Raw genomic sequence first — 15,939 nt, 5'->3', positions numbered from 1 at the left:
TTGCTAATACCTATCCAGTTTATTCAGATCGGCAAACACTACCTAGGGGAAGCATAGGTCCTATGTATTGCTTTCAGACTGAATCTCAACGTCTTCTTCCCTGGCAGCGCATGCGGGAGGAGATGGAGGAGATCACCCAGCAGCAGCTGGTCCACGACAAGTACTGCAAGGAGCTGATGGGCTTCGGCACCAAGCCGCGTCACATCACCCCCTTCACCAGCTTTCAGTCGGTGCAGCCACAGCAGTCCAATGCCCTGCTGGGTCTCCTGGGCTACAGCACACCCCAGGGCTTCCTCAGCTTCGGGGCCACACCGGTGCCCGCCAAGAGCTCCCTGGTGGAGAGCCGCTACTGCCGCGAGCTCATGGAGGAGTGCTTTGACCAGGTGCCATTAGTTTGTTGTACTTGCAAGTGGAGGGTTGAAAACCCACTTTGAGGGTTGAGTCCTGACTTGAAATAAAGGTGTGAAGCATAGTGGTTCTCAACCTGAGGTCTGTGAAGGGGAACTAGCCGCTTGGATGTTGCTGACTGTTCCCTCAGATAGTTGTCGGACTCTGACATTTATTTAGCCAGTGTTCAAGTGTTTGTTTCAATCTTCTGTAAGTGGTGGAGAACCATAGCTTGCCAGATGTTGATACAAAAAATAAACACTGGTGTAGCGCGTACTTTCATATGCCCAATGCTGCGTTTACACAGGAAGCCCAATTATGGGCAAAAGATCTGATCTGATAGGTCAAAAGTCAAATTAGTGGCAAAAAATCAGAATTGGGCTGCCTGTGTGACCGCAGCCTAAAGTTTGAGTTGTGTCGGATGTAACGACAGCTGCTGTGTGTGTCTCTTCCCCAGGTGTGCCGCTGGGTGCTGAAGTACAGGACCAGTAAGAACCCTCTGATCCAGATGACCATTCTCAACCTTCTGCCGCGCCTCGCCGCATTCCAGCCACACACTTTTACAGGTCAGAAAGGAGTCTTGCATGCAATATCCCTACTAGATATGGATCCAATCTTTTTTCAAGCACTTGATTTTCAAGCTAGATTAGTCAGGATAACAAAGTTGAAATGAATCAGATTACCAGTATGAAAAATGTTGAGTTGCAAGGATGAATTCTGTTATTAAGTCATGTTTCCTAATTTTGAAAACATATAGGTGGCCACTCAAGTTAAAAATAGACTTTAAAACTTTGAAAGTTGTGTTTGTTCTTTAAAAAATAGATATTATACCATTCACTGGTTTTATACCATTTGATAATTCTTTTGACGATCTCAAGTGCTGTGTGTGGATGTCTGTAATTTCTCTCGATTCTAACTTTTCTCGACTTTGACCAGTTGAAGTTTGCCCCCTCCCAGACCAGTACCTGGCTGACACCATGGGCTACCTGCTTGGCTGTCTGAAGAAGGAGAAGGAGCGCACGGCGGCCTTCCAAGCCCTGGGGCTGCTGGTGGTGGCGGTACGCGCTGAGATCCAGCCGTACCTCACCAAGATTCTGGAGATCATCAAGGCTGCGCTGCCCCCCAAGGACTTCGCTCACAAGTAAATTACATTTACTTTATACAAGTGACTTTGTTTCTGAAGTGATGTTCATACTCAAAGCGCTGAAATGTCCCCCTGAAATCAGTGTTATAGTTTAGTTGATTCATACTTTAAAAAGGGTTAAAGTTTGAAATTCACCCTGTAAAGATAATACAGATCAATATATTATATGTCCTGAACTTAATTTTTCTAACGTGTGTGTGTGTGTGTAGGAGACAGAAGACCATGCAGGTGGATGCCACAGTGTTCACCTGTATCAGTATGTTGTCCAGAGCCATGGGCCCTAGCATCCAGCAAGACATCAAGGAGCTGCTGGAGCCCATGCTGGCCGTGGGACTCAGGTAGGGTTCATGACAACACCTCTCATTCCTATCCATTGTTCCCCATGCTTTGTGTAGGCAGGACTGGCCTCCATATCCCAAATAAGTGTCGCTGCCCGACAGATGCCAGGCAGATGTGGATGTTGGGTATTGAGGCTCCTTTTTGTGTTTGCCTATGCGCGTGCACTTCCTGGTTTGACGAAATTACTCCATAACAATCCACCATTGTCTTCTCCTGTAGCCCGGCCCTGACGGCGGTGCTGTACGACCTGAGTCGGCAGATCCCCCAGCTAAAGAAAGACATCCAGGACGGCCTTCTGAAGATGCTCTCCCTGGTGCTCATGCACAAGCCCTTACGCCACCCGGGCATGCCCAAGGGCCTAGCGCAACAGCTGGCATCGCCCAGCCTCACCAACATCCCCGAGGCCAGCGACGTGGGCAGCATCACCCTGGCACTCAGGACACTGGGCAGCTTTGAGTTTGAAGGTGAGACGCTTTACGGCCACTACTGAGAAAAATGCATGTTGAATGTTAAAATGATTGGATTGAAGCTATTCTCTCTCAATGTTAATCTAGTACTGGCTTGAAGTGGCTCCACAAGGGAACGTATGTTCAGGATCGAATTGTCCAATAATCAGTGAGTTTAACCGGAGGTTTTAAACATAACATTTTCCCTTTTGATGTCATTGGGCCAAGTGAGCAGCGACACTGAACGTCTCCCTCCTGAGTACAAGTACTGCCTGTGGTCAACTTGTCGCTGTAAGTTAGCTCGCTAGGCTAGCTAGCAAAGTTAGCTTACATGGCTAGTTGGCACAGCATATGCAGCTGAATTAGCTATCAAGCCATCGTTTCCCCTTCTGCAATTAAAATGTGTAGGTGAGGAGGCTGCAACTAGCTACAATGCCACGTTCGCAAACAACGTCATCAGTGACAGCTGCTGTGCATTAGTGACCTCCCTCCGTTTCCCAATCTGCTTTCTTCCATTTGGTGCCTCATGAATTAGACCCTGACTTTCTCACCTCTCCTTGCTGTCCACAGGCCACTCGCTGACCCAGTTTGTGCGCCACTGCGCCGACCATTTCCTCAACAGCGAGCACAAGGAGATCCGCATGGAGGCGGCGCGCACCTGCTCCCGCCTGCTGACGCCCTCCATCCACCTGATCAGCGGCCATGGCCATGTGGTCAGCCAGACGGCCGTGCAGGTGGTGGCCGACGTGCTCAGCAAACTGCTGGTAGTTGGCATCACAGATCCAGGTTGGTTGTAAGAGCCATGGTGATGATGATAAGGTCAAATAGCCAGAATGCCTAGGCACTCCTGGGTTCTCTATTTTTTCCCCCTCCCGTTTAGTATTTTGTCACTTTATTTAGACAGCTTGAAAGGAGATATGATACAGAGAAAGGAAAACAGCATGAGTCTCACCCTCTCTCTCGCTCCCTACCTACCAACCTCCCCCGTCTCAGACCCAGATATCCGCTACTGTGTGCTGGCCTCTCTGGACGAGCGCTTCGACGCCCACCTGGCGCAGGCGGAGAACCTGCAAGCTCTGTTCGTGGCGCTGAACGACGAGGTGTTTGAGATCAGGGAACTGGCCATCTGCACCATCGGACGCCTCAGCAGCATGAACCCCGCCTTCGTCATGCCCTTCCTGCGCAAGATGCTCATCCAGGTAACACGAGCAGTAGACTTGTCTTATTTGAGTAATTTTACCCATTTACCAGATAAGTTGAATGAGAACAGAATGTAATTTACAGAAACGGTAAACAGAAATGACTTATTTTACCTGTAGGTTATTTTTTGTATTTCTGTGCCAGCTGTATTGAAAGACAACAAAAGGCACTTAGGTTGTTATTGAAGGGGGATACTTGGAAATGACTGGAAGTCTATGGGTATCTGCTACAATGTTAGCAGATACCCATGGACTTCCAGTCATTGTGCTAATGCTAGTTAGGATTGACTCATGAAACTACCTCTAACTTCCTTCATACTGGACACAGAGACATAAACATGGCATCCACAAGTTCACCTGACTCTGGGGAAGTAGAAAAGGGACACATTGCCAAAATACTGAACTATCCCTTCAAATTTTAACCAAGATGCTAATGATTCCTGAGTTAGTGTAAGTGGTGGACCTTCCCTTTTTATAACACAGCAACAAATGGTAGCCAAGTTAATGTTTCACGATGTAGCTTGAATTACAAATGTCAGACTATGTTGAGGTATGCTGAACTATGGTGGGGTTTTTTTCTACCTTTTTTAAATGACTTTTTGTTTTTAAATGGGATGTTTTATCAATTCAAGTTAAACCCATCTATCGCTTTCATCAGAATGGCTGCTAAACTATGGTGTGTGTTTCTGCTGGTTCCAGATTCTGACTGAGCTGGAGCACAGTGGCGTGGGCAGGAACAAGGAGCAGAGTGCCCGCATGCTGGGTCACCTGGTTTCCAACGCCCCCCGCCTCATACGCCCATACATGGAGCCCATCCTAAAGGTACCTACCATCATTGGTGCTGCCCCATATGTTAACTACCCAGTAACATCTTTGTAACATGTTACAACATATTTGTGACAACTTTGTAACATATTTTGAGTGTTTTGCTCACTGAAAGTAAGATGCAGTATGTATAGATTCCATCCAGCAGGTACTACCGTTAGCCACCCTGTAACATCTAAAGAACGTTTTCCTCATTCAAATGAACATACTTTTAAATGAACCATTTATTAGTATTAGAAATGTTGAAATAATTCAAATGATTCAATTGACTGTTGGCTCTAAGCTCATTTACTCTGTTTCAGGCCCTGATCCTGAAGCTTAAAGACCCAGACCCCAACCCTGGAGTGGTCATCAGTGTCCTGGCCACTATTGGAGAGTTGGCTCAGGTAAGGAGTCCTTTTTAACCCTGACAGTGAATGCTTGTGACGTTCAGTGTATAGATTTTCAATATTTAGTCTTCTACTCTGTTCTATTCTATGTGCCCTGTATGCCTTAGTGCAGACAATGTACCTGTGTCTGCCGATGGTGGCCAACTTAACTTTCTCCTGTGGGAATCAACCATGTATTTCCCATTCATTTCAGTAGTGTTCACTGTGCCTGCTCACTCTCTCTGCTCAGGTGAACTGCTGGACTCCCCAGAAGGTTGAGGAAGTGAGAGTTGTTAGGGGCAGGCTGGCCCTGCAGCGCAGAGGGAGTGCAGGAGATGCCAGAGTAGGGTTGATGACAGTTTGTGCTGAGGCAGTGCCAGGACAGGTAGAGTCCATCAGGTTCCCCCAAAGAGACAGTCTGAGGAAAAAGACTGAACATGATTGTGTGAATTCTCAATATGTCAGGGTCGTGTTTAGTAGGGTCACACCATTGCAAAATGAATTGAAACAGAAAAGAAAGTGTCTCTTATTGGACAAATTCAGATCAATTATGTATGTAAACCCTTGGTTACTGACAAGGGGGCACTGTATTGAAGCCACTGTGCAGCCATCTTGGTACTCCTCCATTGTAAAACAATATTTTGGAAGCTATATAAATATGTTTATTAATGTCTACATTGTTTTTTCACATGTTTATTATATTACAGTCACCTTAATGCATGCTTTTAAATTATACTGAACAAAAATATCAATGCAACATGCAACAATTGCATTGATTTTATTGAGTTACAGTTCATATAAGGAAATGATTCAATTAAAATAAATTCATTAGGCTATACTCTATGGATTTTACATGACTGGGAATACAGATATGCATCTGTTGGTCACAGATACCTTAAAGAAAATGGGCCTCAACATCTCATCACGGTATTTTTGTGCATTCAAATTGCCATTGATGATAAAATGCAATTGTGTTCATTGTCCATAGCTTATACCTGCCTATAACAACCCCCCCCCACCATCATTGGGCACTCTGTTCACAACGTTACATCAGCAAACCACTCACCCACACACAGCCGTGGTCTGCGGCTGTGAGGCCAGTTTAACGTACTGCCAAATTCTCCAAAATGATAATGGCACCGGCTTATGGTAGAGAAATTAACATTACATTCTCTGGCAACATCTCTGGTGGACATTCCTACAGTCAACATGCCAATTACACGCTCCCTCAACTTGAGACATCTGTGGCGTGTCAGGTGGATGGATGATCTTGGCAAAAGAGAAATGCTCACAGGGATGTAAACACATTTGTACTCAAAATATGAGCGAAATAAGGTTCTGGAATCTTTTATTCCGGCTGATGAAACATGGGACCAAAACTTTTCATGTTGCGTTTATATTTTTGTTAGGTGTATATTATGTGAGCTAAACATACACATTTTCTTTAGAGAGTACATACTAATCTTACTGTTCTCACTACAACAACAAAAATATTAAATACATGTCATTTTGTCCTTGAAACATTTAATTGAAATACTGTAGAGTTCTATTCATTCCTATGGAGGACTGCTCCTACTGGGGAGTACCAATATGGCTGACCGGTAACTTCAAAGCCTCTCAATGGCCAATACATAGCGACAGCAATCCAGGGTTTATATACATCATTGGTTCAGACGGTGCTTCCCCGTTTCAAAATGTTTGAACACAACCCATGACCAGGCTACAACAGTTGTAAACATCCAAGAGTACTGTGTATAAAATGTATTACGTACGGAATATGCAAGGGTTTTGTGAATTTTGAATATTACAGGCTGAGTGGATCAAAACTGAAATATGAGACTGAATACAGTAATTTGTGAATCTGTTAGGTGAAGTGAAATGCAGGGTTACTAAAGATTAGACGTACAAGGATGGCTAGGAGATCTAACAGTAGGCCTCTTTGCACCAGAGAGGCGAGTTCTAATTGGTTGTTGTCACACGGCCCTCTAGGTGAGCGGGCTGGAGATGAGGAAGTGGATGGACGAGCTCTTCCCCATCATCATGGACATGCTCCAGGACTCCTCCTCATTGGCCAAGAGACAGGTACCTAGAAAATCGTGCATATGTACAACTTTGGGAGGTGACAGGCTTGTTCAACAATTGTGACACATAGTTTCTTTTTTATTCTCACGATATCTTCAATTGCAAGCCTTTCCCCCAAGCATATCTGGTCATGTTAATAAAAAAGGACATTTTTCTATTTTCCATACGATCCATGTTTTTATACATGTTACGGGACTATTTGGGATCTGATTTTTTTGTGATTTGATGACGTTGTTGTAGTAACACCTTATTTTCCACCAGGTGGCGCTGTGGACTTTGGGCCAGCAGGTTGCTAGCACTGGATACGTGGTGGAGCCCTACCGCAAGTACCCCTCTCTTCTGGAGGTGCTGCTCAACTTTCTCAAGACAGAGCAGAACCAGGGGATCAGAAGAGAGGTACCATTCATTATCCATTTGGGCTTTTCCCCTCAGTTTTATCGTTGCAATGATTAAACTGGTGACACCTCGAATCACAACTCAGAATTGCATTTCTTGTTAAGAATTATATGGACTTATGAGGTTATGAGGTTGGCTTTTCCAAAACCTCAAGCCCTGTTGTAAGTGCTGTGTCAACTTTTCTCCCCCACCTCACGTTTCACTGTTCTTGTCGCATGTTCTGTCTATTGACATCCACGATATGTTCCATTTAATTCTGTTGCTTTGTCTGCCAGGCTATCCGTGTGCTGGGCTTGCTGGGAGCCCTGGACCCCTACAAGCACAAGGTGAACATTGGCATGATCGACCAGTCACGAGACGCTTCCGCCGTCAGCCTCTCCGAGTCCAAGTCCAGCCAGGACTCTGGTGAGCACCTACTGCCATCTTCAACATCTCACACACACACACAGTCTGGAGCCTTGCTCATCAACATTGACCCACATATTAGGCCCTAAGGCTTGGAGTCCACCAGGCGTCAGCCTACAACAACAGACTTTACCATAAATCCTGATGTATACGATTTTGTAATGATTTTAGAGGAATTTGGCAGATTTTTATATGACCTGATGGTCCACGCGCTGGCGAGACCAACGCCTTGACGTAATTTGGATCACAGGAGTAGGCTACACTGTCCACTGGAGATTACGAGTGAACTTCTGTACGTTTCTACGTTATATCCATGCCATAAATCACAAATATTTCGCATGAATGCAGGTAGGGATTCGATTCCGTGTTTTAGACTGGGCCCCCGAGGCATATTCATGCTTTGACAGAGTCCCCGAAGATAGTTCCATGTCAATGTCACATTACGTCATTGAGCTCACACAAGGCTCCACATCTGATAATACAATGTGCAGTCTCCTGTGGCGCAATCTTTTTAGTCAGTTCAGAGAAAAACAGCTTGCAAAAATGACAGAAGTAATCACATTCAAATCCAACATTCAGCAACTTTTAAACAACTTTGTCATATGTGAATGAATTTACCAGAAGCATTGTAAGAAGATAAAAAATAATGTCAATAAGGAGCTATTTGTCACTAACACACAGATGCGCTGTGACTGTGCTCTGTGGAAGGTGGTAGATTTAGCAGTTTGGCCTGCTTAAGGGGCTCAGTCTGGAATTGAAGTTATCTCTCTCCAATGTAGGATATGGTTAAAGCCAAGGTCAGTGTCTGGAGCAGCTATAGGGCGTGTTCCACAGCTAAGGCGAGGCAACGCAATAACCAACGGTTGCGTGCCACGCCATCGGCTGACAAATTGCTGTAACATTTGATGTGGTTAGCTGATCCTTAAAATACCTATCCAGGCGTTGTAAGATCTGTCAAGCATCAGCAACTTCTAAGTTCTGGCATGCGGCTATAGTCTTTGGCAGCTTGCTGCTGCTGTGTACTGGGGGTCCTGTATTTCCTGCTTAAGTGCTGGAAAGTAATTGGCCATGTCAGGGGTCTGTAACTTGTGGTTCCGGAGCCGCATGTGGCACCTTAGCTGTCCCTTTGTGGCTCCAGTGGTTGGCTAGGTGCTCCAGACCTCTCTTGAGCACAACCACAACCCAATGAAGACAAGTCAGCTAAGGGAGTTGGACACCGGGGGCTCAAGAATGATAAATGTATAATGTAGTAGCATGCTCAGGGTGAGATCCGATACAATGCTCCTGTCCCGACATTACTCTGTACCCTCTGACGCACTGTAACAAACCTAGATCTGTTTTGTTTGGGGGGGAAAGTTGCTGATGTAATTGGCACCAAGTCTCCATTGTTCTCTTCATGTTATCTTAGGCCTCGTAAAGGCCCGATGTACTGCGCGTGAGGCAATAGAGAAGCTAGCCTGTCCAAAGGAACACAGGCGTTCTGCCCAGGTGCTCACCTATTGTGTCTTGCTCTAGACTAGAGTGTAAAGGGAGGGAGAAGGTATTAAGAAGTGTGGTACTTGCATTAAGGGCTGAAACTCGACTCCTATGCTAGGCCAATGAAACGTTGAATATCAGATATATCGGTCTCCCTGACTCGACCATAAAACCAAACCCTGCTCACGGCAGCAGACAGGGTTGGCCTTAGTCACCTAGAGTCTTGAGACCGTGTTGCAAGAATCCTTGGCTTGGGAGGATACTTCAGTATTTTGGCAATGAACCTGCTATCTACTTCCCTGGAGTCAGAAGAACTCGTGGATACTGTTTTTAATGTCTCTTCGTGCAGTTTGAAGGAAGTTGCTAACTAGTGTTAGCGCAATGCCTGGAAGTCTATGGTAACTGCTAGCATGGTAGTAGATACCGTAGACTTCCAGCCATTGCCTAACGCTAGTTGGCATTAGCTTGCAAAACTACCTCTAACTTCCTTTTTATACTGGATTATAGAGACAAAAAAATGAGTTCATCGGACTCTGGGGAAGTAGATAAAGGGTTCATTGCCAGAATCCCAAAGTATTCCTTTAACATTAAATGCATTATGAAATAGGACCTTGAAATGATTTTAGAACTTTTTTCATTTAAATTTCATCGCAAAATATTGAGAACATTCAATTGTCCAACAACACAGAATACAGCAATTATAATTAGAGCCCCATGATGGTAGTGACTGTCCATTATTGCGTGCTTATCGCCACGTCGCGGGGCGGCAGGGGGCGTCGCGGGGCGGCAGGGTAGCCTAGTGGTTAGAGCGTTGGACTAGTAACCGGAAGGTTGTGAGTTCAAACCCCCAAGCTGACAAGGTACAAATCTGTCGTTCTGCCCCTGAACAGGCAGTTAACCCACTGTTCCCAGGCCGTCATTGAAAATAAGAATTTGTTCTTAACTGACTTGCCTGGTTAAATAAAGGTAAAATAAAAATAAAAAATAAAACGTCATGTTTGTTGTTAACTGGGGTTGCAACATTTCGGGAACTTCCAATCGGGTTTTCTTTTAAACCTGCAGATTTTGGGAAAGTTTCCGGAGTTTAGCAACCCTATTGACAACTTAATAAAATATTAACTTTATTTGGATGTTGAGTGGGTAACAGTTGACAAAAGAGACATGGGCCCTAAGGGTATAAATATAAGCATTGCCATGGGTTGACAACATACCTTGTCTTGGACACAGACTGAATAGATACTTCACTGAGAACTCACCACAGAAGACATGAAGTATTGTGTTCTCCTGATAATGATCCATCTACTGTTGGTGGAACTGCCTCAATTTCCAGAAGCACTACAAGGAAACGTGTATGCAGCAGCTCCAGTTGTTGCCGCAACCGATTTAAGACTGAGGATCAGGTCTAGTTACATTGGCAGAAGCTGTAAGGAAATAAGGGACCGATATAATCAACATGAAGATGGGCTGTACTACCTGTCCACAGCCAGCGGGACAGTCTACCAGACCTTCTGCGACATGACCACCGCTGGCGGCGGCTGGACACTTGTGGCGAGCGTGCACGAGAACAACGTGTATGGGAAGTGCACAATGGGTGACCGTTGGTCCAGCCAGCAAGGCAGCAACCCCAACTGGCCAGACGGAGATGGGAACTGGGCCAACAGGGCCACTTTTGGAACCGCAGAGGGTGCCACCTCAGACGACTTCAAGAATCCTGGGTATTATGACATTGTGGCAGAAGACATTTCGGTGTGGCACGTTCCCAACAACTCCCCGATGGAACACTGGAACCTAGGCGCCATCCTCCGTTACCACACAGAGAGAAGCTTTCTCTCCATTCAAGGGGGAAATCTGCATCAACTCTTTAAGCTCTACCCAGTGAGATATAATGCTGAGGCAAGTGGGAACACAGGACCTGTCATTCCAATTGTGTACGACTTTGGGGACAAAGAAACCACAAGAAAACTTTACGGACCCAACACAAGAAACCAGTTTGAACCTGGCTTCATCACTTTCAGGCCAATAAATAATGAACTGGCGGCCATGGCTATCTGCTCTGGGGTCAAACCAACAACTGGCGGCGACACTGAACATTACTGTATTGGTGGTGGTGGACATTTCCCTGAGGGAGCCCCTCGTCAGTGTGGCGACTTCCCAGCCTTTGACTGGAATGGCTATGGGACCAACACAGAATGGAGTGCATCAAAGCAGTTAACTGAAGCAGCTGTGTTACTCTTCTACCGTTAAAATTCTTCCTGTTGATTATCAATGTGTAATAGTACCGCAATGTTTTAAACAAATGTATCCATTGTTATCAAATGTATGTGAAGATTCATTTTGTTTATACTGTTTGTATATAATGTACATAACAGAACTAGGATTTTCATTTGTTTAATCTATAAATGCCTTCTCCCTGCAGTAAAATGGAATACTTGTATCATAGTTTCCTTGTAGAAGTAGTAGGAGCAATGAGTATTATCACTGTGTGAATATGAATGACTGAAATAAAAACTACTCTAAAGGAGAAATTGACCGCAGTTGGTCTTTCGTTATGTTTCAATATGCTTTGTCTTATAGGCATGAAAGACATGCCACCGTTTTGAGTTTGTTACATTTACTGTGCATTGTTCAGTGAACTGCAGTACATTGTCCAATCACAACACTTCCCTGTGTAACATCAATATAAACATAACATGTCAAGAAACAAAAAAACAAGAAAAGGTGGCCTGTATTTTTCTAATGCATTTTTTATTTAAGTGGCTACAAACAAATACAGGCACTGTACCTTCACAAAAGGATGGTTTGTTTCTCTCAGTGGCCTGAAAATAATTCAAAAGTAAAAAAATAGGCATGTGTGCTAGAATTTTTTTTCTCTCTATCCCTCTCAGCCGACTACAGTACCAGTGAGATGCTGGTGAACATGGGCAACCTCCCCCTGGACGAGTTCTACCCGGCGGTGGCCATCGTGACGCTGATGCGCATCCTGCGTGACCCCTCCCTCTCTAACCACCACACCATGGTGGTGCAGGCGGTCACCTTCATCTTCAAGTCCCTGGGCCTGAAGTGTGTCCAGTTCCTGCCGCAGGTCATGCCCACCTTCCTCAACGTCATCCGTGTGTGCGACGCTAGCATTCGAGAGGTAACTTGCTAGCTACTGCAAGCTGGGAACTATGTCGTGTTTCATGATTTCTCCTTGTTGATTGCCACTTGTGGCTGTTTAATTGTTGTGTATTTCTTTGTTTTAGCTGAAATTAAGTACTACCGCTAGTCGTTTTTGTGAAATAATGGATTTTTAGAGGTAGCTGGGTAAAAGTCAGGGTAGCTGTAAAGTTAAGTGAAGGTAGAACCTTTCCACTTCAGTGTTTTTACCTGCTTTTTTACGAAGTTGTTTTGCGCCAACCCATTTGTATTACAACCGTACGCTTTCCGCTCCATAAATGGGGGTTTGAAGATAGATAGTTTCCCAAGCTAAGCCTGACTGGTGAGCAATCAATGTGTTTTGCTTACACCTGCTATTTTCTCTCCCTCTCTTTCAGTTTCTCTTCCAGCAGATGGGGATGGTCGTGTGCTTTGTAAAAATCCACATCCGCCCCTACATGGATGACATCTTCACACTCATCAGAGTGAGTTTCCTCTTCAAAAACAAGGCCCCCTTTCATTCTCTCTTTTTCCACTCGCTCAGAAAACAGCTGCAAACTCTTAATTGTGTACATTTCTCTCTCGACTTTCCTCTTTGGCTCTAATGCGCAAGGGGAAATGTGACTTGAGCGTGACTCTCTTGGTGGCACGAAGCCTGTTTGTCCATCCAGAATGAAAGTTGCTCCATTAAACGCCGTTTGTTATGGAGAAGTTATTTTGTTTGTACAAAAGTTGTTTTCAGAAATGACTTTGGTTGTATCTATTCTACGTTCAGGATTGAAATATTTTATTCAACTGCTCCACTCTACAGTGTCATTCCTTCCCAATTAACTGAGACCTTCACTAGTGCAAAGAAGAAAATACCTGTGTGAAGTCCTACTGTGAAAGCAACTGTTAAAACCTTCTATGAGCCCATTCAATCTTGGCCGCGGGAGGTTTGAGTAGTTTATTTTTGTGTGTGTGTGTGTGTGTGTGGGGGGGGGGGTGATTTATTATTGGTAAAAAAAAACACTAGGCCACTCTTGAACGTCTAAAACGAGATCGAAAGTAGGTAGAAATTATAATGGACCTTTTTTTATATTTTCAAATAACTGGTCCTTTTTCTCTGTTGAATTTAGAAAATCCAGATGTGGCCCTCGCGTCAAAAAGTTTGGCCACCGCTGGTCTAGCACTACATACTCGTTTAGCAAGGAACAGCATATCAAATGTCCATTATTTACTGTAATCAAAATAACATTCTGAATCAGCAGTCAGTAACTTTTCCGGGAAGCTGAGCCATTGCACATTTTAGCTGGAGTTAATAAATGGTGAGTAAAACAAAGGGCTCTATTCATTGTAGTAACTGTCTACCTCATGCGTCCAGATGAGGGGCTGGAATAGCCATTCGGGACTTCGGGAGGTGAAATCACATAATCTGTTGTAGGAATAGCAGCCCTAACGTAGGCTAGTTCCAGTCAGAGCAGGAAAGCGGGGGTTGGAACACTGGCCACTCACAAAATACCTCTTAAGAGCTTTCATAGCTGAAGGCTATTGGCCCTTCAATGTATTGCGTGACTACATTCCTTTACACCCCCATTATCTCCCAATCACCAGTGGCTGTGACAGATCTTAAACCCTGTTTTTCATAGTGGTGGCGGAGTCATATTGAGAAAGGTTGCCGAGTTGATTGACAGGAAATTGGCATCCCGCCACTGGCACGTGAGGACGTCGCATTGCATAGAGGAGGAATCTCCTTCTAAATCTGGCGTTTCTTGATGGAAACACCATTTGACCCAATTACCCCAGTCCCAGACCCTCATCTCTCCTAATGTATGGCAATGGGACCGCATGAGGTAGTGCTTGGTCGCTAGCACCTTGGCTGTACCCTCCGAAGCTCTTAAACCCTAAAAAGCACAAAACATAAGGACCTGGACTTGTGTGAATTCAGGTCAACTCATTATTTAGGAAAAACACATTTCTCAATACGGAGATAATGTCCCTCCATGGCTTAAGGGCGGGATCCTAACTTGAGAACCGTCTCCCATTGGCATCAATGAAGGATTTACGCGGTAGTTGTGCAAGCAGATCTCAAGTCAGAATAATGGTTTATGTTTTGACATGTTAGTCATTTAGCAGAAACTCTTATCCAGAGCAAGTTACAATCAGTGCATTCAACTAAGGGAGGTATAACCACCACATATTACAGTCGTTTCAAGTAACTACATGTGTATTATTCTCATCCCATAGGAGTACTGGACACCTAACAACCCCATGCAGAACACCATCATCCTGCTGATTGAGCAGATCGTGGTGGCCCTGGGTGGCGAGTTCAAGCTCTACCTGCCGCAGCTCATCCCACACATGCTGCGCGTTTTCATGCACGATATGAGCATGGGCCGCAGTGTCACCATCAAGGTAAAGTTGTGAGGATAATGTCATCTTTTTTTTTTTTTATAAGGACTGACTTCCACACACTTCTGGGGGTTTGTTTGTACACATTTGGTCAGAGTTTGACCTTGTCCAAGAGCGTGTCAGCAGGCAGAACTGGTCGAAATGACTTATTTTACCTCTGCTCTTCTATAACGGTCCAGTTATTTATGCCATTGTCCTAGCGAGCAGGGACATAAGTATCTGGAGTGAGATAGACATGTAGAGGTCAATTTGAGTGCGGGAGTCACTTTTGTTATTTTGGACTATTTAGTGTGTTTTTATATTCTCAACACCACATAGAGGAAATGTGCTGATGCGCTTGTTAGTACAGTATTTGTTCCAAGTATTTTCCTGTATCCAGTGAATACCACATCAACACACATTGTAATTGTACACCGTAAGTCATGGTTAGTCAAATATATAAGGACCCGAGGAACCATTACATAAATTAAATCATTTATCGGGTTCTTTAAAATCATAATCTACTGCACTACTGCCACGACATGGCCCCCTTCAAAGTCCAATTTACTTCCTGTTCCATGTACCATTTGTTTGTGGTTGCAATCAAAACTCACCCCATGACCCTTTTAGTCTAGCCTCTAGCCAAAGCATACTCACTACAAGCACCCAGCCAACGAAGCATAGCTGGTACTCTCTCTTATTTCACCAATTTTAGCTATGACACTGATATGGGTTTTCCTCAAACATTAAATCTTGGGGGTGAAAATAAACCACAGGGCAACATCGCACTCTTACTTTTATTCTTACTAACCCACAACCTCTCTCTCCGGTGTAGCATGTGTCTTGTTTCTCTAAGGCAGCGATGGGATATTAGATAACCAGAGGCACACAGCTAGCTGCTACCTCTTACAGTACGTCTGGTTATGGTCTTTTGAACCCGAGTTCTAGGTTATGTCTCAAATTCCCTATATAGTGCACTACTTTTGACCAGAGCCAATAGCGGGGCTCAGGTCAAAAGTAGTGCACTATATAGGGAATAGGGTGCCATTTGTAAGGCAGCCCTGGTCTAGCCTCCATATCTATTACCAGAGGGTCACAGTAGAGCCAGGAAGAATCGGGTTACCTTCCAGTCCAAGTAGAGAAAAGAAAACAGAACTCCATCATTAGCGGGAGCTGTTCAGTCGAGCTCCCTACTTCCTGTAGTCTCGCCAAGGCAATGAATAAGGGGGGGGGTCTCACAGTCAATGGCATAGCCTATACGTCATCCACACCTGACACGTGTACACACACACACACACACACACAGACATTCCCGCTGCCCCCTTGCATTCAGTAATCATTTACAGGAAAATGTGTTAGTTGCACAG

The 15,939-nt window shown here is 44.7% G+C and overlaps 2 protein-coding genes across 4 annotated transcripts in view; both read left to right on the top strand.

The window, feature by feature from the left end:
- mtor (mechanistic target of rapamycin kinase) overlaps positions 1-15,939 on the top strand; it is a 123,475-nt gene that overhangs the window by 2,696 nt on the left and 104,840 nt on the right. For 2 of the 3 annotated variants that reach the window (XM_021615843.2, XM_036988105.1), the window contains exons 7-21: positions 108-383; positions 845-953; positions 1,324-1,528; positions 1,741-1,869; positions 2,090-2,334; positions 2,887-3,102; positions 3,310-3,515; positions 4,215-4,337; positions 4,643-4,726; positions 6,698-6,790; positions 7,052-7,186; positions 7,462-7,591; positions 11,953-12,203; positions 12,601-12,687; positions 14,429-14,596. In XM_021615843.2, coding sequence (XP_021471518.1) covers positions 108-383; positions 845-953; positions 1,324-1,528; positions 1,741-1,869; positions 2,090-2,334; positions 2,887-3,102; positions 3,310-3,515; positions 4,215-4,337; positions 4,643-4,726; positions 6,698-6,790; positions 7,052-7,186; positions 7,462-7,591; positions 11,953-12,203; positions 12,601-12,687; positions 14,429-14,596 — 2,457 coding nt within the window. The remainder of the gene's footprint in view (positions 1-107; positions 384-844; positions 954-1,323; positions 1,529-1,740; positions 1,870-2,089; positions 2,335-2,886; positions 3,103-3,309; positions 3,516-4,214; positions 4,338-4,642; positions 4,727-6,697; positions 6,791-7,051; positions 7,187-7,461; positions 7,592-11,952; positions 12,204-12,600; positions 12,688-14,428; positions 14,597-15,939) is intronic. The other variant, XM_021615845.2, reaches the window with a different exon arrangement.
- On the top strand, positions 10,255-11,896 carry LOC110532177 (intelectin). Its single transcript, XM_021615847.2, has one exon. It carries the CDS (start codon positions 10,334-10,336, stop codon positions 11,309-11,311), a length of 978 nt encoding a protein of 325 aa, XP_021471522.2. The 5' UTR covers positions 10,255-10,333; the 3' UTR covers positions 11,312-11,896.

This window comes from Oncorhynchus mykiss, chromosome 9 (genome assembly GCF_013265735.2).
Source record: "Oncorhynchus mykiss isolate Arlee chromosome 9, USDA_OmykA_1.1, whole genome shotgun sequence".
NCBI lineage: Eukaryota > Metazoa > Chordata > Actinopteri > Salmoniformes > Salmonidae > Oncorhynchus > Oncorhynchus mykiss.
The sequence above is the reverse complement of the archived record's forward strand: the minus strand, read 5'-3'. Positions and strand labels throughout refer to the sequence as shown.

Excerpts from the sequence above, each read along its gene's own strand:
- LOC110532177 (XM_021615847.2), top strand. The coding sequence starts at position 10,334 with ATGAAGTATTGTGTTCTCCTGATAATGATCCATCTACTGTTGGTGGAA.